The sequence below is a fragment of the Pleurodeles waltl genome, chromosome 11, assembly GCF_031143425.1.
Source record: "Pleurodeles waltl isolate 20211129_DDA chromosome 11, aPleWal1.hap1.20221129, whole genome shotgun sequence".
Taxonomy (NCBI): Eukaryota; Metazoa; Chordata; class Amphibia; order Caudata; family Salamandridae; genus Pleurodeles; species Pleurodeles waltl.
This window is the reverse complement of record NC_090450.1, coordinates 821,331,763-821,359,289: the sequence shown is the minus strand read 5'-3', so window position 1 is coordinate 821,359,289 and position 27,527 is coordinate 821,331,763. Positions and strand designations below refer to the sequence as shown.

Here is a 27,527-nt window from a genome sequence, read left to right as displayed (position 1 = left end):
GATACATTTTGTTTAGCATTCTTTACACCCCAGACTTCCTTTTCCTCATTTGTGAATTCAAAGAAGATTTACAGAATAATTGATATGAGAAGCCACACTGATTTCAAAGCTGCTCTTTTCACCAAGCATCACTCAATCCCCTGGAGAAGACCCAGTGAAGAGTTTGGCTAGAAGCTGCACATTTTTAGGTAAAAAAACACATTTACTACAAGAATCGGATGTTATGTATGTTACTCAGTTTTGCATTATTTTATTTTTATTATTTCTTTTTTTCTGTTGGTACAGGTTATATTCTTCAGGGCCTCTGTAATTAATTTGAACAAGAGAAGTATCTACATGAATTTTAATGACAGTAATGAGATTCACTCTTTGCAGACAGCCTAGTGAGGACTTTGGGCAACAGGTACATATATTCAGGTAAATGATAGCAAATTATCCTGGCTTCAGTTAACCTTTTAATTTTCTGTGAATATCCTTTGGTAGGTCCTAATCAAGTGTTATTTTCTTTCTACAGGTTCTTTTTTCTACTATCCCACTCCTCTTTCCCATGTGAAACAGGACCTGGCAAATATCCACAGAAATTTGAAATGCACTCTAGCCCTCCAGGGATAATCCTGTGAAATACTCTGGAGAAAAGATGCTTACTTTAAGAAAAAATCAGGTGTTGTGATTGAGCTACATTATACGTTTTGGAGGTTTTGTAAGGGTACTTTCTGCAGGTGATGTTTAGATATTGTTTTTGTTGTTTCTCTATTGTTGCAGTTCTGTTTTCTGGAGTCCTACACAGTGAAGCTGACCAAGGGTATTATTGATATGAATGCAAGAGCTTTTGGTGCTGAGACAATCTAGCCTTGCTGAGAGAGGCCAGTGAAAACATTGGAGAAGCATCTGTACATCCAGGTAAAAGACTACACATTGTGTTACATCTAGATTTCTTGCTTCGGAATTACTAAAGTATATTTTTGTTGTCCCTAATCAGATATGTATTATTTGTGTCCTTGCAGGTTCTGTTTTCTACAATGTCTCCTCTATTGACCAGGTAAAGGAAAGGATGCTCAGAAATTTCAAATCCACGCTAGCCCTATAGAAATTTTCCTGCAATTACATAGGACAAAATCTGCATAATTTTTGGTTAAAAAAACAATTGTGAGATGGCATAACTGTATATATCTGTGAATTTGTTATGCCCTTTTGGTGTTGGTGTTATTTCTCTTTCTCTTTATATTACAGGTTTTGTCTCCCAGTAAATTAGGAGGAAGGAATAATTCACTGGAAATAGAAAGGCATTGCAAACTATTATTGAAGGTAAAATGATATTTTTTATCTGTTTTTTTTTTTAAATCTGCAAGATCTATTTTATGTATGGGTAAAATGTAAACTTACTCTGTTTATTTTTGTTGCAGGTTACGTTCCCCAAAGTCCCTTCTTTGTGAATTGGCTGAAGAAGAAATCATGAGAGTTTAAGACCTGTTTTTTCTGTGCCGTTGTAGCTTCTGTTCCCAGATATCCTGACCTAACCCTTTCCATTTGACTGTGTGTGAGATTTCTGATTAGTATAATGATCAATGTCCAGCACAAAGTTGTTTGGGAATGGGTATCTTTCCAACTTGTGCAAGATGTTTAATCTTCAAGTAAGTATTAACAAAGGTATTATTTTTTAGCTCTAGTCAGGAAATGTTCCAGAGAATACTTTGTCAAAATCTACATAAATGTGGCTTAAAGCCAGACTTGTGAGGGCACTAGATTTTGTTAACATTGGGGCGCTTTAGACTCTGTTTTACATAGGTGACTTATACATGTGTTTCTCTCTCTCTCTCTCTGTTTTTATAGGTTTGATTCTCAGAGGCCCAACCAAGTGGATCATAGAAGAGCTAGCAGAGCCAAGTCTTTGAGCAAATGGTATTTTCATTCAGGAAAAAGTGTAAAATTTGTGAGGCAGCTAGATTTCATTCTTGTGAGTGTTTTGCAAAATGTTTTTATGGCTGATATGCAAAATGTGTGTCGTTAAAGGTACTATTCTCCAAGGGAGAGGTCCACAGCTGCTCTTCCTCTTATTTTTGAATATTAAATGATCTATTCCCAGAGATTCCAGTCTAACCCTTTCCCCTTGACTTTGCACTAGATTTCTGATTTATGTGATGATCAGAGTCACGGACATAGCTGTTTGGGAAAGTGTATCTAGCTACACTGTGCAGAGTGTTAAGACTGCACGTAAGTATTCAGTTTTCAGAACTGCAGTGCCCCTAGTCTTCACCAATGTTACTGGCTCTATAAGCTATAAAATTCTTAATTTCATAAACATTTCTCTAAAAATTAGACCTCTGCGAGTAACCAAATTGTGCGCAAAAGTGGGGCCACTCTTTTTTGCAGTGCCTGAGCCAAATTGTGATCCCAATCCGACCCTGCATAGAGACACAACAACCATAATATGAAAACAACAATTTGCAATTCAATAGGTCTCACGTTTACTCAAGTTAAAGCTATTCGTGTTGTAAAACCCTAAACTGACTTTTCTTGCCACATAAACTGAAAAGTAAAACAGTTTCACATAAGCGAGCCGACGGCCGCCATGAGCGCAAAGCAAACCCACAAAAGGAAACAGAAGTTCGCTTGCAGTTAAACCTATCAGCAAAAGTGCAATTACCCACGTGACTGGAAAAAGTGCAAATATCCATGTAACATTGTTGATGTCATGCAAAGCGCTCTACTATTGCCCAGCGAGATTACGCTGCCTATGAAATAAAGAGAAAAAATAATGCAGAAACCAAATGGAAAACATGGAGGCTCGCATGTTTTCAATAGTTGGCCTGTGAGCTCAAGGCGGGCTAAACACCAGAAAAGGCATGACGTATGCATGCCTTTCACTAATTAAATCAAGCGAATTTTAAAAGGCAAGCCCACGAACCAACTAAACTGATGGGTGTGATGTGGGAGTAGTTAAAAGCCCACAGAGATATTACACCAGGGAAGGAGCGCTTTGCGCTCAACCCTAAAAATGTGGATAGCCTTATATGATAATGCTTATTTCCCTATGGCACAAGGGCACCCCTGGACAGGATGTGAGCCTAGTCCTGTACAAATTAGCCTCAAGCAGACACAGACAAGGTAGTAGGACATCAAAAGACATAGCTAGTGCTTATGTGGGGAAATAAGGACTAAGGCTATTATCCCTCTGTTTTAGAGCCCCCCTTCCCTTTTTTCCTTGTTAATGGGAACATGTCCTGCTATGCATCGAGTCTGCCAATATACTGAAGGTTCTCTTCTTCAGTACACAAATGTTACCCCCACGCTTCTCGGAATTAAAAAATACCTTTTTTTCCAAAACACTATTGCTCTCTCAGTCTCTCTCCCAATAAAATAGATGTTTTTCTCTTTCAGGCCACAAGTGCCAGCCCATACACACCCCCTTCAAAACATCACCCCTCCTTCAATGTATGGGTGGTACCCCACCTCCATCATCATTAAATGGTGCTTCACCCTTCAAATGCCTACATGCTGCCCAGGTATTAACACATTAGCATGGGCCTCATTATTTCTTGGTGTCTCATTACCACTGTTATAATCTTGTAACGAGCATCTCTTCCTCTCGTACTATGCTTTTTTTTGTTTTGCAAAGGACTTACGTCTCTCTGACAAGATACTATTACCTGGTTTATAGCATCAATGAATATCACAGGGAAGGTGCTTCGGCTCTGGACATCTTTCAGTTGCTCCCTTAGGATCTCCCTCAGGATTTCTTTGCTCACAGCCTCTTTCAACTTTTCGAGGACATCTTCTCTGGCTGACAATGAAGAAAATTCAAGGGATACAGAAGTAACTAGCAAGGAGTTAATTGGTTAAACCGAAGCCAAGAGAATGGGGGGGTCGTTGTAAGTGGGTGTGCAGTCACTAACATCAACAAGGGCATTCTGAGAACTTCATTCATAGGAATATGTATGAGCAGGGATTGGTAATATTTAGTAAGAAAGATGGGTAACCATACGTTGCACTGAGGACGACCTTCGTGTGTAATAGTTAATGCAGGGCAGTTCCAGGAGGCTAAAGGGTCAATTTCTCAGTACAGAGAGGCCATTTGAAGAACATTCTCTGGCTAATGTCGGTCCCTCCCCTAGAGGTCAAGGTATCATCGGGGGCCATTACCTTGCTTGTCCACGATCAGATGACAGCAGAGCCTCTGCACCAGGTTTAGCAGCTCCACGGATGAAGGACTGCACCCAACAAAATGGAAGAACACAGAGACGTTCGGCAGCTGAAATAGACAGCAGGCAGTTACACGCTGGTACCATGGAATGGAATGGAGGCATATCCTGGCAATGAAAGCACCAGAGTGCTGCTAGTAGTACCACACCGTCCCTACAACCATTGCAAAGACCCAAACTAGGCCTTTTTCACTCACCTTTAGCGCTTCTGTGATGCACATTGCCATCAGTGCAGACTTTCCCATCCCTGGATGCGCAGTCACCACATAGGGAAAGATGCGCTGCATTGCGGGGTGCTCAGCCCCACCATTTACTTTCTGTATGTTGCTGCTCAAAGGGTCTTGCGGTATCTCAGATCCCTTCTGTCTATTGGGCTCGCTGCTTCTTGAACCTCCTTGTTCATTAGTGTCCTCTTCCACTTGCACATCACTGCTGGCTGGCCTTGGTACTTCCCCAATCCCATCTTGCATTGGTGTCTTCATGATACCCAGTAGTTTCCTGGTGTCGTCTTTTACCTGTTCCTCGTTGCTGTCTGGGTCTTGTGATTCTGTGGTGTAGGTTTCCTTCTGTGTCTCAATACACTCAGAATTTAGGGCTGCTGTTCTGTCATCTTGTTTATGTCCCTGCTTGCCACTGATTGAGTCTCTCCAGCTTTCCTGCCTTTCTTGCAGCTCTTTCGTTGATGCCCGAAGGAACGCCAGCACAGCATCTACCTCTTGCTGCCGCCCGAGCACCAGCTGGCACTTCTGTTGAAGATACAGTTTATGGTGAGCCTCTTCCATCTGCTGCCTGTGGAGTGAAGGTAGATACACAATGTGCAAGGCAAATATTGCAGCATCTTGAAACAGGGGGCGAAAACAGCTGATTTAAAGCAAACTCAGAGACAAACTCACATTCATAGATCAGGGTGTGTCAGTAAAGAGCCAGGGGACGGACCCAGGACTTTAAAACTCTGAACCCAGTACGGTAGTGACCATCAAAGCAGAAAATACTTCCTTATAAGTAAGCAGAAGCAATAGTTTTATTACCCTCCTCTTAAAAATCACACTATCACTTCAAAATCCTTGGGTGAAGGACATTGCTGGATGGGCTTGGAACAGTGACATTCTGCAGCACAGTACTGTATATGAATGTATAAGGCTGAAAAGAGCTAACATATGACAGAGCCCTTTCAACCTTTCCTGTGCTTCACAGTGCAGGATGTTACTTGGAGCTCCACTGGATTAGATTATAGGCCAGTAAACCAATTCTCAATCTAAACTCTGGTCGGGGGCGTGACCAAAGGAGGCCTTTTCTGTCAAACCATCTGAAAGTGCTCCCACCTCCTCTATACCTGGGTGACCTTACCAGAAAGGCTGGTAATGGTTTGACAAAATAATAGTGAGTCATTCAACACGTCAAAAACTCTATTATGGATTAATAGTTTAAAAAAGTAGATGGCCTAAAAAAAATGCCACGTCTTCACGCCGGCATTCTAGTCCTCCTCTCCCTCATTTCCTTCGCCTTTCTCACTCTGCTCACTAGCCCCTGGGCGAAGGGTCGTTTCACTTATACAAATGACTGCAATAGAGACAGAGGGGTTACAATTAATTCTGCTTATCTTGAAACTTGCTTTTGAGTTAGAGAACTCTGCTAACTGGGCATAATTTTGTGAGAGCATCAGCATAGACGCTGATCACACTAGTGCTTTATTTTTACTTCAAACCCAGAGGAAGCAAACTTAAACAGCTACACGTGTACTGTCTGTACCTTACCAGATACTATGGTAAGCAGTAGGGCATGATGAGAATGTTCTAAATGCCTAATTAAATTATAAGCATTAGTGACACATGCCCAGCTCATGATCATCTGCCCTTTTTGGGAGCACATCTAACATTTCATTATCTAGATAGAATACTGATTTATCACCTTTAGTTGATTCAGGTGCAAGACTGAGACCCATGCCTCTAGTTCCTCCGCAAGACCAGTCAGCAAACTCTGCATGGTCACTTGTGGTTACTTTAATGAACATGCACTATCTTAAGATGCTCTATCACAACATTTGTGGTGCATATCTGGTTAACGAGAGTTACACATGAGACAATGGAGGTAGGCTGGAAAGTTCTGTTGGCTAGTTACCTAACATTGAGACTAGACACAAATGTAACAACGTTTTTCTGTGTGTTCATTGGAAAATGCCCAAAGTGGGCATACGATTGGCTGACAAGCTATTTCCTTGTGTTGTAGTCCAGCCCCAGGTTATCTGAACGGTGAAAGGATGTTCTAGAGCTCATATATTTAGCAACTGGAGCTTGAGGTCATCTTAACCCATAGTCATTTTGGGTGGTAGTTCTCTTATTAGGCCTGTCGCTGTCCACAAAAAGGCATGAGTAAGGAGACCACGACCAAAAACATCACTTCCCAAAACTGGAACAATACACACAAACACACGATTGGCTATCCATCCACATCTCATTGGGGCGAACTTCTTACAGACAGAAGGAGGGCGAATTTGTATTTCAGAAAATCAGGAGTGCTGATTTACACCTCTTTGATTAATTATTCTTTGACTCATAGTTGGGTTGGCAGAACCTCCATGACTGATTTTCATTTCTTTTTTTTATATCACCTGCCCCGTTCTGATAGTGTTGTTGTGCCACTCTCTCCCTTTCATCACGCTGTCTGGTTGTTCTACTGTTATTACATCCTTTCATAGCTTTACTTAGTTATTGTCTTTGAACTGACTAATTTCTATGTTGAGTCTCTTAAATGTTTTAGATTTATAGTATTTTTATTGCATTCTAAAATGTTTTGAACACTTCACATCTGTATTTAATTGTTTATTTAGCAAACTTATAACTGGTAGCATAGGTGAATAGATGAAACAAAACAAACGAGTGAAACAGAACAAAGAGTATAGGGTAGACAACCCAAATTAAGAGCAGTATCGTGATATACAGGAGCAAGGCCGCCGGATAGGATGGACCCTTCAAAATGAGTGATAAATATGTGCATAATTTACTAGTTCAGTTATTAAGTTACTTGGAAAACTACATTTTATTAAAAGTGGCAAGGATAAACCTGAGGCTCATAAAGACATAATAAGATTGACGGCAGAAGGAACATGAAAGGAAGAAACTGGGAATCAAAGGAGCCAGAAGAAAAGAGTAAAATCTGCACTAATACAATGTTAACTGCTAGTTGGATCAGTACGCTCCTGTCTCTTTGCTTATATTTCATAGACCCTGGTGGACACCCAGTAAAAAGTGTGGAGCAATTGCAAGTTTGCAGCACAACGACTAATGCCACAATTGAAAGACCGCATTTGGTGATCTGTGACACATGATGTTTATCTATAACATGAAAACTGCAATTTAAAAAGGATTTGAGTAACTGGAAACATCTGGCAAGCCTCCAATCGAATAAGGGATGCTATTTCTCAAGTTTCCTGAGGTGCTAAGGAATCATTACCCTCAAAAATGAAGTTTATTAGAATGGTGCCACCTATCGCTCTTTGAATGCGCACAGAGTTGAAGAATTCCAGTGCAACTGGGCATATTAACTGATGGATTATTCTATGCCATGACTCACGATGGAAATGACTAACAGAGTAGGCTTCTTGACACATGGGAAGTAAACAATTAAAACAAAATGATGCCCAAGTATAACAAAGAGTTTAAAAACCACATTCAACTCATTTCATGTGGGATTCTTAATTTCCTGTATGATTGATTGGTTACAATTATGAAGCACAAGTACAGTTAAAAACAACTGTAGGCTCTAGGTTGCCATTTAGCTGCTCTACCTGCTGTAATCAGAGACTGACAAGAGATTCATTTAAAGAGATACAGTTACATGGTGAAGCAAAGGTTCCAGTTAGCAAGAAGGTTATAGTTTCTCCTCACTGCATGGTTACCAGTGCCTCATTACTGTATAGATTACATTAGTTTTACATCGTGCTTTGCATGCTCATCTATTGCTCTTTTTCAGGTGCTTAAACTCGGATGCACAGGCGCTAGAAGTAGAGGTGCGGCTGTGCTGCAGCACCTCCAAAATATCCATGCTGGAGTTCAGAAAGTGAATGAGTAATAAAGATGCCTATACATTTTGTTTTTATCTTGCCACATTTGCTGTGCCTTCAAAGACAGAGGTGTTCTCAGAGAAATTCCTGCTTACTATTTTGATGGGGAGCCTGGTGTTTACTTTTCTTTCTCTGATTGCACAGTGAAATGATTTTTAGAGTGAACGATGTGAGAAAGTTACTGGGGTGTAGGGATTGTGAAAGAAAAGGCTGTAGATGTCAATCTTTTTTGTAACACACAACAACATTTAAATACCTGTAAATGAACTGTACAAATAGCTAAAAAAATAATTCAGCCGCTAAGAAAGATCAAATAAGGCACATTTTTGATGTAATTCTGAAGTGTGAATGAAACAAAGATTTTAATAAGATCAAAACAAATCAAGACACTTTACTTGGTGATGCACAAATGATAACTATTCGCTGAAACCTGATCAGCAATAGGATCACAGATGGGTTTCGATCAAGCTCCAGTCTGTACTAAGGGCCTTTATTCACAGTTTGGCGGACGGGCTACAACTTCACGAATGTGCTGTTGACCTATCTGCTGCACTGCAGGCGTATTTTAGCACTTGTAATATGGTGGGGGAATATCCGTCATGTTTTGACAGAGTATCCAATCCACCATACCTAAATAAGGGAGTATGTGTTTCTTGTCATACCACTGTGTTTCAAACACACATGGTTGCTGTAGGTAATATTAGGTATGGAATATTGTTCTACCTTAATATTGTGCCAAAATTATTGAAGACAGAAATATCAACAGTTAAGTGCAGAGGGGGAGCTTTTAGATATACTATTCTTAACGCTACATTGCAGAAATATATATACGTGGAGTTAGGTGTAGAAAATCTATACAAACTTACCTCTCAATATATTTGTCCTCGATATTTTGGTTACAATATTAAAGTAGCACAATATTCCATGCTTCATATTTCTGACCCACGTCAGCATCTATAATTTAGGTTAGAGTTATTGGACTTACAAAGGTTAACAACAGTGGTCTCTTCTCCTTATTTGTACTGCTAACTCTGAGCCCCTGTACTAACTCAGACCCGAGTTAATTTTTCAGCTGTCACTGCTGGAAAATAAGGTTTTCATACAATAGTATCAATCTGAAAGGAAGCTGTCAATTTCCCTGCCAATGCCAGTAGCAGGAGCGATTTATTAGAAAAGATTGTAGCTCATAAGAAGAGTAAGCCCCAGACAGCGCATCAGCGTCCAGTCATTATTATGAGTACGTTGAATCCTGACGTCCTTTTAAGGGAACATCAGGGTCCACCATACTAATAGTGATAACCTGTAAAGTAACTTTATTTTAAGTTACAAATTAGATTTTGCTAAGGATGTGAATTACCACACATAAGGGGAAAATTCATTCAATTTTGTATAATTTTATTTGTGTATTTTTGTATTGTTTATCCTGTAGAAATCAATACAACATATTACATTTAAAACCAAGTTGAAATACTGTGTGATAATGTACAATTGCATGGCTGATAAGTCCTTTCACGCCTCAACATGCCTCAAAACCAAGAAATCTCTGGGATCATGAGATTAAGGTAAGGTGACAACTTGTCAAATGTCTCCAGAAGGGCAGAGCGTTGCATCAGAGCTGCATCTTACTGGGCACACTGGGATTAGGTTGCACAAAGTGATAGTAGCTTTTCTAATGATGGATCTTACCAGGAGGGGTGAGATTGGCCAGCTCGTTGTGCCAGAACCTGCTGATAGCCTGGGAAGGTCTCGGAAATTCTCTTCTCCAAGAACTGGAGCACTGATGAGGAAAAATGTTCCAAACTACCGAGCTGAACCTGCAGGAGCAAGCACGTGTAAGTAAAGGCAAAAGCATCCAGAGGAAACAGCTGACCTAATACGTGTTCATACGAGCATGTGAGTAATATGAATTAGCACCACTTTTTACTGTGGGGCAGATCGGTCCCTATTGAGATACTAGGGAAGTCCCATGAAATGTACATTGGTCTGTACATCACTGAATTGAGAGGGGATGTGGAATCTTCTGTCAAGACTCCTTCCAAGGTAATTGCCCTACTCTGTAAGACGTCTGTTGTGTGTTTACCCCTAACATTGGCCTGTACACTCTTTAGCACTCCAGAAATGACGGCTTCCTCCAGCAGTGTCCACCCTACTCTGCAGAAGATCTGCAGTGTGAGTTTCCCTACAACATTTGCCTGAGTACTCAGTAGAACACCATCAGTTTTGGCTTCCCCTAGCAGTATCCACCCTACTCTGCAGAATATCTGTGGTGTGAGTTTCCCTCCAATATTCAACTGTGTACTATGTAAAACACCAGTAATGGGGCATCCTCTGGCAGAGTCCATTGCTCTATGTAGGACTTCTGCGTGTCTTTATCACTAAGATTGGCCCATGTACTCTGTAGATCGCCAACAATGAGGGCTTCCTCCAGCAGTGTAAAGTTTTCTCCCCGGGATTTCTGTGGTGTGAGCTTCCCCTAGCAATAGCCTGTGTAATGCAGATGTGATGGTCTTCTCCACCAGTGCTCAATCTGCCTGTAGGCCATCAACAATGTGGGACGCTCCCCATCCATGCCCTTCTTATGCTGAAGGTCTCTAGCAAGGTCAGCTCCCCCCATCAAAATCCCTAGGACTGTGTCTGCTCCATCAGTATTAGCTTTCTCCTAGCAGCGCCCTGAAGTCCTCCTCCTACATGTGCTCCCTAAAATGTGTAAATTGCTTGTAACAATTTTCTTAAATCATGGTAGCTAGTCATGTTTTGTTGAATCACAATTTTCAATATAAGTCCCTACTCACCTTTTGCATTCCTGAGCTTTCATCAGTACCCTTCACTTGGCACTGATACAGCAGTGTTTGTTCTTTGGGAAAGCGGCAGCATACATTTTCCTTCAGAGCGTGCAGGAATTCCTGGCTCCTGGTGCTGCCATCTTGAAAGCGCACCAGCATGTCTGCTGGTAGCTTCTCGATAAAGGAGGGGTCACGGAAGCAGAAGAGTGCATTGGGGTTGCAGTTGCGGTAGGCTCCGTGCACAATCTCCATGCCCGTGACAGACATCCCCGGTACCCACTGGTACTGTTCCATGATCTCCACCGAAACATCCTCAGCTGTTGGGACCCAGCCCACACTAAAGGGTAAATGAGACAAGGAATTTAGATTAATACAATATTATGATACAAGGACATAGCTCCCTAGTAGGCACCCTAGACATGAGACCTATGAAAATAACACCCTCAGTACCCTAGAGAGGAGACACATTAAAATCTCAAAATGACTTGCACTGATGCTGTGCTGCCCTCCAATAGGCGCCCTATGGGTGAGATTTGTGAAATGGCAATGCCTCTCATTCTGATACCATGCCCCCCCTCCTTCCGCCAAGCTCCTTAAAGATGGGACACATAAAATGTCAACATCTTACAAAATGATGTCCTGTCACACTTCACTCAGGCACCTTGGAGCAGAGACCTATGAAATCTCAAGGCTTCACAAACGTGCTATGCCACAGTCATAAAAAGTGAAAGGAAGGGGTAGGAGCACACTGCCTCATATCCATGCGCCATTATAGTCACAGGAGTAAGATGCAAGGTATCTCCAGGTACCATATGCAATCTCCTTGCCACACCCCGCTCACTGGCACCTTGGTTACGAAACACTTAAAAATGAAGTGCTTCTCATCCGGATGACCTGCTATGCCACACCACTCTCACAAACATCCTGGTGCTAGGAACCCTGAAATCCTAAGGTTCAATGCCATGTTGCCCTGCCAGCCTCTGCTCACACCCCCAATCTCCCTGAATTGTGAAGTACAAGGCATCTCAGTGTCAAACAACATGATTTATTGCCACTCTCTACTCACAAGCAGCCCTGTGGAGTGGCTCATTGGTGCATACATATGTTTGTGTAGTCGGGGAGTAGTGCTACTCGGTATTCTGGCAGACGCTAAAAGCTGACATCCTGCCTAATGATGAGACTGAACAGCCTGGCGGGCATGATGCCCCTTGGCTCTCAGAGTGAACTCACTGCCTGATAACGGGGGTCTGCGTTCTGGACTGCAAGGTGTCTCTTGACCCTTGCAGGCCATCCCCCTCTAATAATGGGAGTGAGTGGCTTGGAGTACAGCGGCTAAGCCTTAAGAGTGGACATCCTGTAACTCAAAGGGAGTGATGATCTTGTAGTCTGTTGTCTCTCAGCCTTGAGAAGACACAAACTGCCTAAATAAAGAGGATGAGGGGCCTGACACAAAGAGTTTAGTGTCCATTGCACCTTCCAGTCCCAATGGTCACATACCGGCTTCCGACCATGACCAGCATAAGTGGGTTCCCATATGTGTCCTGCTGACAGCGGTCTAGTTCTTCCAGACATGTTGCGATGATCGTAGTGGAAGAGGAATCCTTGGGCACGCCCCAGCGGAGGTCACATTCAACGAGAGAAAGCCCCCGCACCTCACACCACTCCCTCAGCTCTGGAAACACCTAAAGAGAAGATAGCAGTTAATCCCAACCACCACTGACCTTGCAAAAGTATCAATCACACCAAGGACTTTCAGGTCACTGTACGTCGCTTGTATTTGTTTCCTTCAACTCCCACAGAAGCTTTTTCTACGTCCAGGTTAAGATGTCCAAGGTCTTGGTTTACAAAACAGTCAGGTTTATGCGTTGACTGTCAGCAGTTTGAACACTACTGCCTTGGAAGAATGGACAGCGTGAACTATGTTTACAAACAAAAATTCCACGGAGACCGTGATTTACTTAAATGTTATATTCAATAAATGGCTGTCTTTCACCTAACCTCCAAGCTATCAATGTCACAGCAATATTCCACTCAGGTGGGAGATACAATTAAGTGGGAGCTGTGAAACAAGTGTACCATGTAGATTTAAACACAGCTCAAGGGGACATGACAGGGTCAATAAGACACACACCAAAGAGCTGCCATCTTGATTCTGTGATGGATGTGCATCAAGATGCAACCCACCCCAGTCAGAATAGAAGCTACACAACCAGCTCATGTAAACATTGAGAACACTCGTTTGTTACCGGTGCCTGTCACACACCTTGAATGTAACTCCATTGATTCTGTGTGGTACTATTTTAAGGATATATGTGGGTATGTATGTATGTATGTGTGAATGTATGAGTGGAGTGGGACATAAAGAAACCAATCCTGGTAGGGGAGCAACAGAGCAGTGAACATCAGTTTTGAGACCTAGATACATCTCAAGATTGTATACAACAGGAAAGGGTATCAAGGTTAATATCATGAAGGGTTCTAGTGCATTGCGAAGTGTGAGAACTGTGATAAAAATCCTTAACTGTTACGAATATGTGGGATGGCTGGAACTTAAACTGTGACACTTTTTTCGCTCTTTTGGACAAAAACAAGTGGTCTACTTGGGAGGTGGCTTCTGCCCCCAATTAAGGTATTTGGTGTCACAAGTTACAAGAATGCCTTGTCACTGTGCTATTGGATTGACCATCCATCTGTTGTTTGTTGTATAAATTCTTTATTTGGCTTAAAACCATAAAATCATAACACATAAATACTCAATACAATGGTTCATAAAATTAATCTGTTACATAGTTTATACCCGCACAGTTGTTCTTAATTCATAATATTTCATGTCTACGAAGCCCTCCTAATGCAGCTCGGTATTATTTTACTAACCCCATATTCAAGTTTCATTTACCTGCTATTTTACAAAGTACATTGTGCATAGCAGCCTAACCTGATTATATTCCTAATAAAACAAGAGTTCTTGTAATTTACATATGGCGCAAATCTACCTAAAGTGGCAGTGCTTTTACTTTAAACCTACATGTAATAATAAAACAGTTTTCCTATATTGCTCAGGGTGATACCAACTATAGCTTATAACATTTTACAATTATTCAGTATAGATATAAACACAGTCAATTTATAATATCTTCATTTATCTTAAAAAGTGCCATCTCTATTTTAAATCTCACATACTACATTCTTACATTTTGCGAGGGCCCTGCGAGCCCCACTAAGACACCTTGTATATCAATTAAAAATCAGCCTAGTGCACAAGTCACATTAAAAAATCTCATATCTACCAGTAGTTTAAGCACTTGATCCCGGTTATTAATATTATATTTCTTAAAGATTGGTTTTAAAAACTTCTTATGCACTTCTAAAAACCATAAACAATCCAATAAATTATGTTGGGCACTACCTTTTTGTTGTAGGCCGCATGTACATAGGCCCGGTCATCCCTAATTATGACTTTTACTTTGGGTCCAAATAGCCAGGGTTTAACCCTACTCTGAACTTTAACGCTGCGTCTCTTAATTTTGGGTTAGGTAGGGCCTCTATATAAGAGAATGTTTCGGCATTCATCCACCCACCCACCATAAACTGGGTGGAACTTTTTCTCTCCAGGTATTCTAAATCTGCTTCTCTTGCACTTTTATTTGCCATGGCACGCAGCTCCTGCTTCAGAATTTGTTCTCAGCGCCACTGGTTAATTGTTAAGCCAAAGAGGACACAAATCTTTCCTAACTGTCCTCTCACTTCAGATGTCCAATTTAACTCACTTGTCTTTATTTCTGTTTTACATAATCTTGCCATTTCAGAAATTCCCTCATCTGTGAAGCTCAACCAGAATTTCAATGGCGCTTCTGTTCCCTGGTAACTCCATGCCGTCACTTGGCACCCCGCCCTTATAGCTTGTATCATACTTGAGGAAGGCAGCAATAGCAAGCATTTTGCACAATCACTTTCTTCCATCTCCCAACTTAACTTCCCAGAAAGTGTTAGGACTTCTATTCCATATTGAAATTGAGGACGTACCATAGCATTAAAAGCAGAAACAACAGGATAAAGGGACGGTCCTCCATATTTCCTGCTAAACTGTTTTAAACCCCATACTGATGTTAAAGCTCTGATTTTTAGAGCCTCATATGTTCTTTCCATCTTAATTCAGAGTCAAACCACATGCCTAAATATTTGTATTTTTCAACCATTTCTACTTTTTCTCCTCCCAGAAACCAGGAAAATTCACTCTTCTTTTTCCCTATTAACATTACTTTTGTTTTATCCATATTTACTATAACTTTTTTCCTTTGACAATAAGAATTAAAAGCATCTAATTTTCTTTACAGCCCCAACTCCGTCATAGTTACTATCACCAGGTCATCTGCGTATAATAGACAAGAAATATGAACCCCATCCATTTTTGGGCACAGGCCTTTAGCCTCCTTTAGTATACCTGGTAAGTCTGACATAAATATAGCAAATAATAATGGTGGCCAGAACACATCCATGGCGCAATCCATTCCTTATAGGGATCTTCTTTGAGAGAGAACCACTTGTATCTAAAATTACTTGGGCCTAATTTTGTGAATGCAGACCCTGAAGGAGAAACAGTAGATCCGGATCAACTCCCAGCCATTTTAATATATCCCATAACAAATTTTGATCAAATCAAAAGCGGCATGACAATCAACAAAGCAGCAGAATAGACACCCTCACATTTCAATTGACTTTTTTTGCCAAAGACTAAAACAGTGGTCAATTGTAGAGTGACCCTCTTTATATCAGCCTTGCTCTACCGGGATCAAGTCGTTTATCTCTGCCCAGGATATAATTTGACCCGGCAATACCTTTGCAAAAACTTTTTTGCCTACATCCAGTGAACTAATTAGGCAATAATTTTTTGGTTGAGTTGGGTCATCTTTTTTATAGATCGGCCTAATTATGGCACCCTTCCAATTCTCAGGGAAACAACCGGAATCAAGAATTTTATGAAAAGTGACATAAAAGAGTTTGGCCCACCAATCAATATTATTTTTTATAATTATCGCTGGAAGGTTGTCTGGGCCCGCTGCTTTAGTTAATTTAAGCGCTGCAATTGTTTCTTTTATCTTTTGCAAGGAAAAAGCTGATCTTACACCCCCACCTATCTTCATATTAATTCCAAATTCTCCCTCTGCATCCGTCCTCTATATACATTACACAGATGTTTATTCCAGTCATCTTCACCAGCCAAGCACCGCATATTTCCTGTGGCTTTTCCCTCCCTCACCAACTGCCAGAACCCCCAAATGTTTTGTGTTCTGATCCCATCTACCATTACCTCACAATTCCTATTTACGTACTTCCATTTCCTAAGCCTTAAGATTGTTTTATAACCTTGCTTTGCTAGGCGGAGCTTCTGTTCTACTTCAATAGTGCAACTTTTCCTGAGTTCCCTTTCTAGTTTCCGTACCATTCTGCTTCTGGCTCCTACACTCCTAATTATACCAAGGATTTTTATTGGCCCTGCTTACTTCTCCTTTCGTCTTTTTCTCCTGTGTTGTTTTTAATTTTACTTTCAGACAATCTACTATTAGCTCAATTACCCTATTGTATCCCCTAAAAACGTCATTGGGGTCTTTCTCCACCCTAAGATCTTTATAATTTACTATCAATTCATTAAGCACCTTTAGGCTACTTTCTGTGATTTGGGTAGTTCTCCTACGTGGGTACTCTACCTGCAGTGCCAACACTTTTTCTCTTTCTCTTTGAGCGTTATTTACTGACCCAATTGCTAGCTGTAGGGACCAATGATCACTGCCCTCTAGGTGTACGATTCCAAAGTCCAATCCTTCTCCAAAATGCCAAGTGTTTATGAAGGCATAATCAATAGGACATGCCTGGTTGCCTATTTGAAAAGTTTGCTTTGCCGGACGATCTGTATTCATGCGCCCATTAATGCAGAACAGACCTAGAGATCCTAAGGTTCTTACTAAGGACTTGTCCCGGGCCGTACCTTCTGTCTCTGGGAAAATACCATACGGAATCCCTGCAGATGTTAGCAGCTCCTTATACAATTTATCGCTACCAGTAGGGTCAAGTTTATGGTTAAAATCTCCCAATATTAAGATCATGTGTTCCGCTTTACCTATACATATCGCTTCCAGATCTTCCTCAAATAGACCCCGCTGAATATCATAATCAAGTGTCATCCCTGGCTGTATAATAACATTGATTATCATGAGCTCCTATATTATTATAAAGGTCTAGTTGGCCCGCTAGTAGCCAGCAACATTTTGTTTATACCTCTGTGTGTCTGTTGGCTATTCTAGTCAGGGTCAGAGTAATTATACCCCCAAGGGACGACCTGGACCTTGCCGAGTGGCACCCCTAAAGAGACTCATAAAGCTGTCTACTGGTTCGGGTTCTTCGAACAACAAAGCTTCCTAGAGACAAACTAAATCACGATTTTCCAGCCTTCCTTTAAATAGATCTTGTTTTAAGTGTTTTTTATAGCCTCCTAAGTTCCAGGAAAAAATCAGATGGCTGTGCAAAGAGCTTAATTCCTAGTCCAAATCACTCAGCTCCCCCCGCTGTAGTTATCAAGGGGCTTTAAAAGGGGCTCAAAGTGGTTCCTCAGCTTTAGGTCTTTGTACTCGGTGGCGTTGGTTAAACTTAGTCTGCCCTTATTTCCGATCACACACATTCTTCGATTTTTAGAACCTGCTAAGTTGTACTGCACTTGATGAGGAAGCAGGCCTGCATGGCACTTGAGGGCTCTACTATTTCTTTCCCCGAACTCAGGTTCTCTTTTTTGGACCAATCTTATACCCTCCTTCACTAACTCCATCTCTGCCCGCAATACCAATTATCTGACACATTCTGAGTAAAAGAGAGCCTTTGTCACCTTCCGAATTTAAGGTAAACCCTATTTGCTTTATGTCCCCCGACCCAATATCGCATAAACTTTGGCACAGGGCCATAACTTCTAGAAGGTGCAAACGATTCAAGGGCTTAAGCTTCCTCCGCCGTTTCGACGCTTCTATTTGCATTTTCCATCTTCCTCTTAATTCCGGGGCCCTTTGTTGGTGGTAAGGGGTTACCCTTCTCCTGGCAATCTAAATTATAATCTTCTCCACTTTTCCCCCTTGTTACCAGCCTTCTAGAGCCACTCCCTTCCTTTTTTCCCCTACTTTCCCTACTATCTTTCATTACACTTCTTTGGGGACACCTCTTCCCTTTTACTAACTGAGTGTCTTCTATATATGGTACTCTAGGGGCCTCCCCTTTTTTTGGGCAACCAATTCAAGTCCCTGTCCTGGGGTTATTCTTGGTTTCTTATGCCGGACTGCCCTCCCCCCTCTCTCCGTGGGCCTTTGTCTCCCAGTATTGCTTTGTTTACTTCTTAGGGTATTGAAGTAGGGTTTGTAGGGTATGTAGCCCCTCATTCCCCATTCTCGACTCCTTTTTATCACCAGCATTGGTTGTTTAAAAACATATACTGATGGGAACTCCGTTATCTTTGTTACATCTCTTCGCTTTCCTTCTCTGCTTTCATCAGGTGTACCTGTCTCCTGGTCCCTTTTTTCAGGTGCAGGTCGTACCAGTACCGGCATACAGCTATTAATTTGTTTCAATTCATCCGTTATCCGTTGTAATTGATTTTTATGTACTTTACCCAATCCATTATTTGCCATCAGTACTTCTAGAATAGCCTGTAGGGTTTTCTGCATTAGGAACATTACATTAAGTAAGGACTCAGCAGGTACAGCAGTGGTATCTAAGGCAAGAAAGGTCTTCCTACCCTAAGGAGAAGAAGGCGAGGGAGAGGTTGTACCCATTTTCCTTGCAACTCTGTTGCCCCCTCCAAAACCCTCTTTCTCTAATGCAGGACAAAACTGGAGTCTTTCCTCTAAGATAGAACTACCCTTTACTTGGGATGAGAGACATGGTGATGAGGATTGCCTAGGTTCCTACGAGAGCCTCCCCCCAATAGTCTCATCTGACTCCCCCAGGAATAAATCCTCAATCTGTAGGGAATCAGAAGTCTGAAAGTAATTCGTTATGGACTGTTCAATTTCACTCTGATTGGAATCAAGTGTATTTTTCCCTTTTATCACCTGTGCCACATTAGGAGTCTTTTTTAAATATTTTACCACAAATTATTTAATTGATGCACCAAGTGGTGTGACAAAAGATCTTTTCCCTTTGTCTCTCAGGGCGTTCTCCTGTAGCAATGTTTGAAGCATATGACCTCCTTCTTGGCTAATACCTGGTAGCCCCGGGAATCTGACACTCATTCGGAACTGCCTTTATTCTAGAAAAGCCCTTCACTTCCTTCTTTGTGCCACACGCTCCACGTGACTTAACTTTGCTCGCCGGCATCCTGTATATCTTCCTCCTGGGGGGTAGATGGTTTATGTGTTTTATTAAGGAATTTTTCCTCTGGCTCCCACTTCTGATGCCACTACCGGTGCCTCCACACGCTGTGTAACTTAACCCCCCACGGCCTTAGCAGTCTTCATTAGACTTCAATAGACTTCAACTAAGGTTCAAATAGGGTTCATACTGTGAGCTTCTCAAAGATTTCCTAAAATACTAGCCTTGTCGCACGGGGGATACACACACACAGGTGGCGGGCATGAGCAAGGTATCCAAAATCCGATTTATGCTTTCTTTCACTCAACAAAGTACTAGTCACACCGCCACAAGACACAAGTCACAAGCTTCTCGCAGGTGCATGTGAACACATCTGGCTCTGCTAGGAGTATGGGCAGGTGCACTCACCACACTTACCGCTACGGTCGCAGACCTGGGAGGATTTTTCTCCTCCCCTCTGGCCGGTTACTCGTCCCAATGCTGTCTCTTTTGTTCTTGGGGAGGACTTGAGGCCCTTTTGTGCCCTGGTGTGCCCTGGTGTGCTGGCGTGATGTGAGACAAGATTCCTTACTGCCTCCTGCCAGTTGCCAAGTCTCCAAACCTCCTAACCTCACTGAGGGCGCGTCCTGGTGCGTTCTGAGGCTGGGGAACCGTGAGGCAGCTGGAGGTCTTGAGGGCCGCAAGCCAGCTAGAGGCCACAGGGGGCGCGAGACAGCCGTCGTAGGCCAAGTAAGCAGTGAGGCCGCGGGGCTGCGGGGCACAGGGGCACGGAGGCCGCAATGCAGCCTGCTGGCAGCCTGCCAGCCGAGTAAATTGTGAGGACGGATCAGCAGCGTCTACGTCACTGCATAGGGGGTATCCCCAAGTTCTGATGCTCTGAAATACCCCCGACCTTGCAGTGAGAGCAGAGCCTAACTAACTCATCAGCAGAAAGAGAAAAAAAAAATCTAATTAGACGTCTGTTGAATGGGTAAGAAGTGCTGTGTCACACGACTAACGCTTACCAGGTTGAATTTGTACTGCAGATCTTTTCAACAAACTGTCATCAATCCTCACTTTTCCACCAATAATTTCACTCTCTATTTCCTTTGCTACCAGTACGTCCACCATATGACAAACTGGAAATAATATACATTACGTATACAATCGGAATAAGATCTCACTAGACAATTAAACAGGACCTGGATCATTTCAATAGTACATTGAAAGGAGCAAGGTAGTTAAGACTATGGTGAGCACCATAAATGAATGCAGATAAGGAAAAGGAGTGATTTTCCACAGGTTCGCGAGTGCAAACGTTTTGAGCATCTGGTGCAGTCAGTCATACATGCGGACAGACCCAGACCCAGACTCTCAGGTCTTTCATAGAGATCGGGCTGTCGTGCAATCTCCCAGTTTTTCTCTACACCCCCTCTTTAGTGTTTTTGGAATTGAAATGCCATTTCCAGTAGACTAGGCGATGACCTCTCCGCATTTAGCCTTGTAGGTCGCATTTTCCAGATGTAACAGAAACAGGACAATTCAATTCACAACTCAGAAGATGTCTTGTTTCTGATGTCATGGCAGATGGAAACCCTCCTCCACTTGCAGCCTCTTCATTTTCCAGAGCTCTTTCTTGCTTTCTGACAGCCAGGTATACAGTGCCTAGTCCAAAATACAAATCCTATTAGAAACTGACTGACGAGTTTGGTGTCACTGGTTTTATGAACCAGGTTCAATTAATACTTTCTCTGGGCTAAAAGGCATTCAATGAGAGGAAGACTTAAATAGAGACATGGCTTGGTTGACATTACTTTTATTGAAACACTAGACAAACACATCTGTGTTATGATAATCATGAACTAACACATCAATTGATTCATATGCTCCTAAAACACCTATGGAAGGCATCGAAGGGCTAGAAGACTTTCAACCATTGATAAAGTATTTATGCTTACTTTTAAGCAAGGGTGGGAAACTAATGAAAACATTTCGAACAAAGGGACAGCTTGACCTGGGTCTCCAGTTAGACTTATAAACTTTAAACTGTTTAATTTACACATACTTATAGCTTACTAATTTTGGTATTCACGCCTCTTCCTATACAACTCATGCCTACGTGTTCATGGTGGATATATTTGTATAGACATAATGGGGGTCATTCTGACTTTGGCGGGCGGCGGAGGCCGCCCGCCAAAGTCCCGCCGTCAGAATACCGCTGCGCGGTCAAAAGACCGCTGCGGTAATTCTGAGTTTCCTGCTGGGCTGGCGGGTGACCGCCAGAAGGCCGCCCGCCAGCCCAGCGGGAAACCCCCTTCCATGAGGATGCCGGCTCAGAATGGAGCCGGCGAAGTGGAAGGGGTGCGACGGGTGCAGTTGCACCTGTCGCGATTTTCAGTGTCTACTTGGCAGACACTGAAAATCTTGGTGGGGCCCTGTTAGGGGGCCCCACGACACCCGTTACCGCCAGCCAGGTTCTGGCGGTCAAAACCGCCAGAACCAGGCTGGCGGTAAGGGGGTCGGAATCCCCATGGCAGCGCTGCCTGCAGCGCCGCCATGGAGGATTCCCTAGGGCAGCGGGAAACCGGCGGGACACCGCCGGTTTCCCCTTTCTGACCGCGGCTGTACCGCCGCGGTCAGAATGCCCATGGATGCACCGCCAGCCTGTTGGCGGTGCAGCCGCGGTCCCCGGCCCTGGCAGTAGTCAACCGCCAGGGTCGGAATGACCCCCTATATGAATTGGTGACATGCCACTAAATCTATAACCCTGCTCTGGGGTAATGCATACAGTGCCTTTAATGCACAAGTGTATAGTTGTTAAGGGGTGACCGCTCAGCCCTCCACAGGGCTTGGTCGCCCCACTCACTGCTGCCGCTCCTGCCTGCCTTTGCCGCCTCCTGCCTGCAGATTCCTTCGCTCGCTCGCTGCTCCTGGGATTTCCCGCCGCTGCCTCCCTGCGGCCCCGCCCCCCTGTGATTCCATTCGCCGGACCGCTCCCGCCACCCAGCTGCTCCTCCCTCCCGGCTCCTTACTTATGACGCCCCCAGAGCGACCGCGCAGCGGACGCGCGCAGCGGGAGCTCCGACTGAGCGCCGAAGGTGCGCCAAAGGTAAGCCCGTCTGCGCCCGTCCGCGCCTGGACCGCGCCCAGCGCCAGACCCCCTGGTCCTCGCCCTCGCCAGCACACCCTGCACAGCTACGATGCCAGAACCCTCCACGCACTCAACGCCGGCCGAAACACCGCCTGCTACCGAGCCACCCCGAGACGCACCCACGGACCCTTCACCTGCCTGACCTGCCGCTTCACCAGCCTACGACCCAACACTGCACCTACTAAACCGAGCCCCAGCAACAAACACCTGAGGTGCATCCTGCTCAACACCCGCTCCGTTCACAGGCATGCCGTCGAACTCTGGAACCTCCTCGACTCAACAGCACCAGACATCGCCTTCCTGACAGAAACCTGGATGAACGCCTCCTCAGCACCCGACGTCGCCATCGCCGTCCCAGAAGGCTACAAAATCACCAGGAGGGACCGCGTCAACCAGACAGGAGGAGGCATCGCCATCATCCACAAGAACACCATCCGCATCACGACCAACTCTGATGACACCTTCACCTCCGCCGAACACCTCCACTTCCAGATACACACCAACCCCAAGACCACGCTCAGAGGCACCCTCATCTACAGACCACCGGGACCACGCACACAGTTCAGCGAAGACATCACAGACTTCGTCAGCCCCCACGCCATCAATTCCACCGACTACATCCTCCTGGGGGACCTCAACTTCCACCTGGAGGACGACAAGGACCGCAACACCACTGCTCTACTGGACAACCTGGCCAACCTCGGACTCAAGCAACTGGTAACCACCCCTACACACCACGCCGGCCACACGCTTGACCCAGTCTTCTCATCCAGCAAATATGTCACCTTCAGCCACTCCACCAATCTCCAGTGGACTGACCACAGCTGCGTCCACTTCAGCTTCAGTAAAACGACGACCCACCACCACCCTCAACAAACCCCCCGCAGGAGCTGGAACAAGATCACCGGCGACCAGCTCACCACCTTCCTCAGCCAGAACCCCCCCACCAGCTCAACGGACCCCAACGAAGCCGCCAACAACCTCACACAGTGGATCACCAACTGCGCAGACGCCCTCGCACCACTGAAGAAGAACCCCCCCAGCAGACGCAGCAGCAAGAAAGCCTCCTGGTTCACCGACGAGCTCATCACCTCCAAGAAGAACTGCCGCTCCCTGGAGAACACCTGGCGCACCAACCAGACCACAGACAACATGACGGCCCTCAAACACGCCACCCGCAAACACCACCAAATGATCCGCGCCACAAAGAAGACAGCCTTCAAGGAACGACTGGACAACAACACCCACAACAGCAAGGAACTCTTCAGCATCGTCAAAGAGCTCTCCAACCCCGACGCCGGAAACAATGACATCACTCCCTCGCAAGACCTCTGCGACTCCCTCGCAGCCTTCTTCCACAACAAGATCGCCAACATTCACAACAGCTTCGGCCCACCAACCACAAACCCCACCACCGAACCGATGCCCCCCACCGCCACCCTCCGCACCTGGACCCCAGTCAGCACCGAAGACACAACACGCACAATGAACACCATCCACTCCGGATCCCCTACGGACCCCTGCCCACACCACATCTTCAACACGGCTGACCACATCATCGCACCCCACCTCCGTGACATCGTCAACGCCTCCTTCAACACCGCCACCTTCCCGGAGTGCTGGAAACACGCCGAGATCAGTGCCCTGCTGAAGAAACCAACTGCAGACCCCTCCGACCTCAAGAACTACCGCCCCATCTCGCTCCTCCCGTTTCCTGCCAAAGTCATCGAGAAGACCGTCAACAGACAGCTAGCTGCCTTCCTCGAGACCAACGGATCCCTCGACCACTCGCAATCCGGCTTCCGAGCCAACCACAGCACGGAGACCGCCCTCATCGCAGCCACAGACGACATCAGATCCCTAATGGACAATGGGGAAACTGCGGCCCTCATCCTCCTGGACCTCTCCGCAGCGTTCGACACTGTCTGCCACCGCACCCTGGTACAGCGCCTGAACAACACCGGCATCCAGGGGAAGGCCCTGGAGTGGATCGCCTCATTCCTCGCCGGAAGAACCCAGAGAGTCCGCCTCCCCCCGTTCCGGTCAGCGGCCACCGAAGTCATCTGCGGAGTTCCACAAGGGTCATCGCTCAGCCCCACCCTCTTCAACGTCTATATGAGCCCCCTCGCAACCATCGCACGTCAACACAACCTCAAGATCATCACCTACGCCGACGACACCCAGCTGATCCTCTCCCTCACCAGCGACCCGGACGCCGCCAGAGCCAGCCTACACGAAGGGATGAAAGACGTCGCCGAATGGATGAAGAACAGCCGCCTGAAACTGAACTCAGACAAGACGGAGGTCCTCATCCTGGGATCATCACCATCCGCCTGGGACGACTCCTGGTGGCCCCCCGCCCTGGGAGCCACCCCCAAGCCAACGGACCACGCTCGCAACCTAGGCTTCATCCTGGACTCCTCCCTCTCGATGACCAGACAAGTCAACGCCGTCTCATCTTCATGCTTCAACACCCTACGCATGCTTCGAAAGATCTTCCGGTGGATCCCCACCGAGACCAGGAAGACGGTCACCCAGGCCCTCGTCACCAGTCGGCTGGACTACGGGAACGCCCTCTACGCCGGCACCGCCGCCAAACTCCAGAAGAAACTCCAACGGATCCAGAACGCCTCAGCACGACTCATCCTGGACATCCCCCGACACAGCCACATCTCCGAACACCTGAGAGACCTGCACTGGCTCCCCGTCAACAAAAGAATCACGTTCCGACTCCTCACCCACGCACACAAGGCCCTCCACGACCTGGGCCCCAAGTTCCTCAACAGCCGCCTGACCTTCCACAAGCCCACCCGCCAGCTCCGCTCCGCCAGCCTCGCTCTCGCCACCGTCCCCCGCATCCGCAGAGCCACCGCCGGAGGAAGATCCTTCTCCTACCTGGCAGCCAAGACATGGAACTCCCTCCCCATCCACCTCCGGACAACGCAAGACCATCTCGCCTTCAGGAAGCAACTCAAGACCTGGCTGTTCGAGCAGTAGCGTTTCCCCCCCCCCCAGCGCCTTGAGACCCTCCGGGTGAGCAGTGCGCTATACAAATGCCTTTGATTGATTGATTGATTGATTAAGAATGAAGAATTATTTTAATTTTTATGCATTAGGTTTGTTTATGAACTTATTTGTTAATACGTGTAACACCTCTTCCAAGATAAGTCCTGTAAAACTGGAGAGAATTAAGGAATGTTGGTATATTTTCTGAATCACTAGATTAGAAATGTAGATGTCAAATAAGTGTAAACAGTGCATTTGTAAAGGTGTGTGAATGCGCAAAACGTCTCTACTTTGCAGGTGGTAATCTGATTTGCACTGCATGTCCTAATCACACCTTCGATACATCTCTATACATGCCTAGGTGTGTAACTTAAATTAAAATGTTGATATTTCTTAGCTGCCCCTAAATCCCATACATCATGTACACAAATTTTTTACATTTGCAAAGCATATGAGCATTCTCGCTATAGGCCCCTTACCTCCTTATGGTGCACGTGCACGCACGGCTACTTTTAATAGACATATATTTCAAAAGCGTTTTCTGAAATAGACCAGAATGCTATTTATCTCACATAAAGCGAGTGCTGGGACACGGTTAGATGTTTGACGACCGATAAAATTATTTGCATAAAACATTGTCAACTTATCACCTCAGTAAAATACATTTAGCTTCAAAGCAGAACATAAAAAAATGTATTACAGCGGATGCTCCAAAGATAACTTAAATTTAGAGAGATCATGTTACAATGGCACAAAACCCTAAGTGCACTTTTAGAATACTGTGTTCAAAAGAGAGTTCAATATATGGGCACACATTGACAAAGCCCAAAGGGTCTTTATTTTTAGTGTAGAGTAGACACACACTAGAACCCAAGTTAAGATACGTGCACACATAGGCGTGCACAGAGAGCAACACGTGCACACACAGACCGACACATGCAGATATCCATGGACACACATCAGCACAGATACAGGTGTATGTGCACACTGATAAACTCTACAATCACTGTACAAAAAGGTACACCGACCGTGATAAGCAATACACAAGCAGACATAGGCAGACTGACACAGCCCGGTTGATGGATGGCTGAAAATCCTACATTTGGAACTATGGTGTTTACAACTTGCCATATTTTCTTTAGCTGCATTTAATAGATTTAGGCCCTCATTACGACCCTGGCGGTCGGCGGTAATTTGGGGAAAGGTACAGCCAACAGGCTGGCGGTACCTTTCCCCAAATTATGACATTGGTGGTTTGGCTCAAGCCAAACGGCCAGTGTACCACTCCGACCGCCAGGGTGGTAATCCACCCTCGGGATTGTGACCTCACTTATCACCATGGTTTTCGTGGCAAGCGTACCGCCATGAAAACCATGGCAGTAGGCACTATCAGTGCCAGGGACTTCCTTTCCTGGCACTGATAGGGGTCTTCCCCGCCTCCCTTCCCCTCCCCAGAGCCCTCCCCCGCCCTCACCCTCCCTCTCATGCCCCCCACATTTACACACCCACACATATACACACACACGCATACCCACATCCACCCACACATGCACACATACATACCCACACACCGCAACACACCAACATACTTAGTCGCACACACGCATTCACAACACACAACATACAAGTACACTCACATTCAGTCATTCACACACTCATTCAACGCGACTCACTCCTGCATGCATGCATACAAAAACAGACACACACACCCCCAAACACAACACCCCCCAACCCCCTCTTCTGTCGGAGAACCCGACTCACCTGCTTGCAGGGAGCTTCCAGCTGGAGGCGGGACACGGCGCTGCTGTCAGCAGCAGCGTCCGCCAGCAAAACACCACCAGGCTGTATCATTGCTCATGATACAGTAGGTGGTGTTTTGCTGGCGTGGTGCTGCTGCTGACAGCAGCGCCACCTTACCGCATCCGCCGCCATGACAGTTGACGGAATTCCGCCAGCCTTTTGGCAGAATTCCATCGACGGTCATAATGCGGGTGGGCGGCTGG

General features: G+C 45.0%; 1 protein-coding gene across 1 annotated transcript in view; it reads right to left on the bottom strand.

The window, feature by feature from the left end:
• Positions 1–27,527, bottom strand: part of LOC138266175 (telomerase protein component 1-like) — a 72,547-nt gene that overhangs the window by 37,754 nt on the left and 7,266 nt on the right. Inside the window, exons 3-8 of the mRNA XM_069214648.1 lie at positions 12,540–12,724; positions 11,052–11,379; positions 9,946–10,073; positions 4,397–4,988; positions 4,141–4,249; positions 3,648–3,781 (exon numbers count right to left, since the gene is read on the bottom strand). Of these exons, the coding sequence (XP_069070749.1) occupies positions 3,648–3,781; positions 4,141–4,249; positions 4,397–4,988; positions 9,946–10,073; positions 11,052–11,379; positions 12,540–12,724 (1,476 nt within the window). The remainder of the gene's footprint in view (positions 1–3,647; positions 3,782–4,140; positions 4,250–4,396; positions 4,989–9,945; positions 10,074–11,051; positions 11,380–12,539; positions 12,725–27,527) is intronic.